At 41.6% G+C, this 1,567-nt stretch overlaps 1 protein-coding gene across 1 annotated transcript; it reads left to right on the forward strand.

Annotated features, from left to right (window-relative positions):
* Positions 1 to 1,030, forward strand: LOC106767507 (GATA transcription factor 16). The gene is made up of 3 exons (XM_014652414.2): positions 1 to 258; positions 335 to 475; positions 561 to 1,030. The coding sequence occupies exons 1-3, from the start codon at positions 238 to 240 to the stop codon at positions 804 to 806; spliced, it is 408 nt and encodes a 135-aa protein (XP_014507900.1). The 5' UTR covers positions 1 to 237; the 3' UTR covers positions 807 to 1,030.
* The last annotated feature ends 537 nt before the right edge of the window (positions 1,031 to 1,567 follow it).

A 1,567-nucleotide genomic window follows, 5' to 3' on the forward strand; every position in this document is an offset into this window, starting at 1 on the left:
TTTTAAGATTAGATCTGCTGCGGCTGGTGCGCGTGTGTCTGCGTTGCGAGCGTCGTCGTTTCAATTCGATTCCCTCTCTTTTTCCCTCTCTCTTTCTCTCTCTCTCTCAGCACACTTACTCTCCAACACTCACTCTGCTTCCTCTGCTGGCTCTGCATGCTTCTTCTCTCGTTCTGATTCCGCCGAAAAGAGTGGTGGTCTCGGAAATCAATCGAATCTCAGATCTCGGTGATCAGAATGGTGGATCCAACTGGAAAAGTGAGTGTTAACTATTGTATAGTGGTTTCGGGGTTTCTGATTAGGGTTTGTTTGATTAATGGAGGTTGTTGTGCAGGGATCGGAGGGTGAGGACTCAAACCCTAACGCGCCTTCCTCGGGGAACAGTCCCAGCAGCAACAATGAGCAGAAGAAAACCTGCGCCGATTGCGGAACCACCAAGACTCCACTCTGGAGGGGAGGTCCGGCGGGACCTAAGGTCAGTACTCTCTCCATTTCCCAGATCGCGCCACCTGGACTAACATCAACCCTTGATCTCACTCTCTTATCGTTTATTTTTTCAGTCTCTGTGCAACGCCTGCGGGATCAGAAGCAGGAAGAAGAAGAGAGCGATTCTGGGGATAAGCAAGGGGAACAACGAGGATGGAAGAAAGGGGAAGAAGAGTGGCGGCGCCGGGGCTGCTGCTATCGGTGGCGGCGCGTTGGGTAGGGAGGTATTGTTGCACCGATCACATTGGAAGAAGCTCGGGGAGGAAGAAAAAGCTGCGGTGCTTTTGATGTCGCTCTCTTATGGATCCGTTTATGCCTGAACCAAATTTAATGATTTTATTGATGTAGAAGATGCAGAAGAAGAATTATTAAGGAGAAATCTAGATTTTGTTTTAGGATGTCCCCTAACCTTTTCCGAATTGTATATGTTTTAGTTTTCTTCTCTATTGAGTGATTGAGTGTGTGGGTTGGTTGTCAACAGTTGTAAGAAATGAAATCATTCAAGTCCAATTTTGGTAATATAGTTAGTCCTCTATTTCTCAAACTTCTTCTGCCTTCTTTCAACTTTTGTTTTCTTTCACCTTGCTATATACCATATATCAGAGAACATGTCGGTGCCGTCGAAGGAAAATTCCACCGACAATTTAACTCCCCGATTCACTAAATTCGAATGTTTTAAACAAACAATTAACGATCAAATGCTTAAGTTGTGATCTATGAATTGGTGAAGTGAAATTCTATATGCCCAAATTTGAAAGCCGATCATTCAAATTGTGATTGAAGGAATAATATTAGGTAAGTTGTTAAATTCGGTTTGTTGTTTATGGAAAAAAGTTGCAGGGGTTGCAAATTTGGGGGAAAAAGGAAAGAATTTGAAAGAGGAGGGAAGGTGAAATTCATAGTTCCCGCTAGTTTGAGTATAGAAAAAGGGATAGAGATTTCAGACAGTAATGTAATATGATGTTACAAAGTTGAAGCGCCAAATAATATCTTTTTTTGGACAGAGAAGTACCTTTTAATCAATTTACCAATTGATTATTATTATTATTATTATTATTATTATTATTATTATTATTATTAT

Source organism: Vigna radiata, chromosome 7 (genome assembly GCF_000741045.1).
Source record: "Vigna radiata var. radiata cultivar VC1973A chromosome 7, Vradiata_ver6, whole genome shotgun sequence".
In the NCBI taxonomy this organism is placed as follows: Eukaryota; Viridiplantae; Streptophyta; class Magnoliopsida; order Fabales; family Fabaceae; genus Vigna; species Vigna radiata.

Excerpts from the sequence above, each read along its gene's own strand:
- LOC106767507 (XM_014652414.2), top strand. The coding sequence starts at position 238 with ATGGTGGATCCAACTGGAAAA. Across the intron at positions 259-334 it reads TGGTGGATCCAACTGGAAAA|GGATCGGAGGGTGAGGACTC; the intron begins GTGAGTGTTAAC and ends GTTGTTGTGCAG. Across the intron at positions 476-560 it reads GAGGTCCGGCGGGACCTAAG|TCTCTGTGCAACGCCTGCGG; the intron begins GTCAGTACTCTC and ends TTATTTTTTCAG.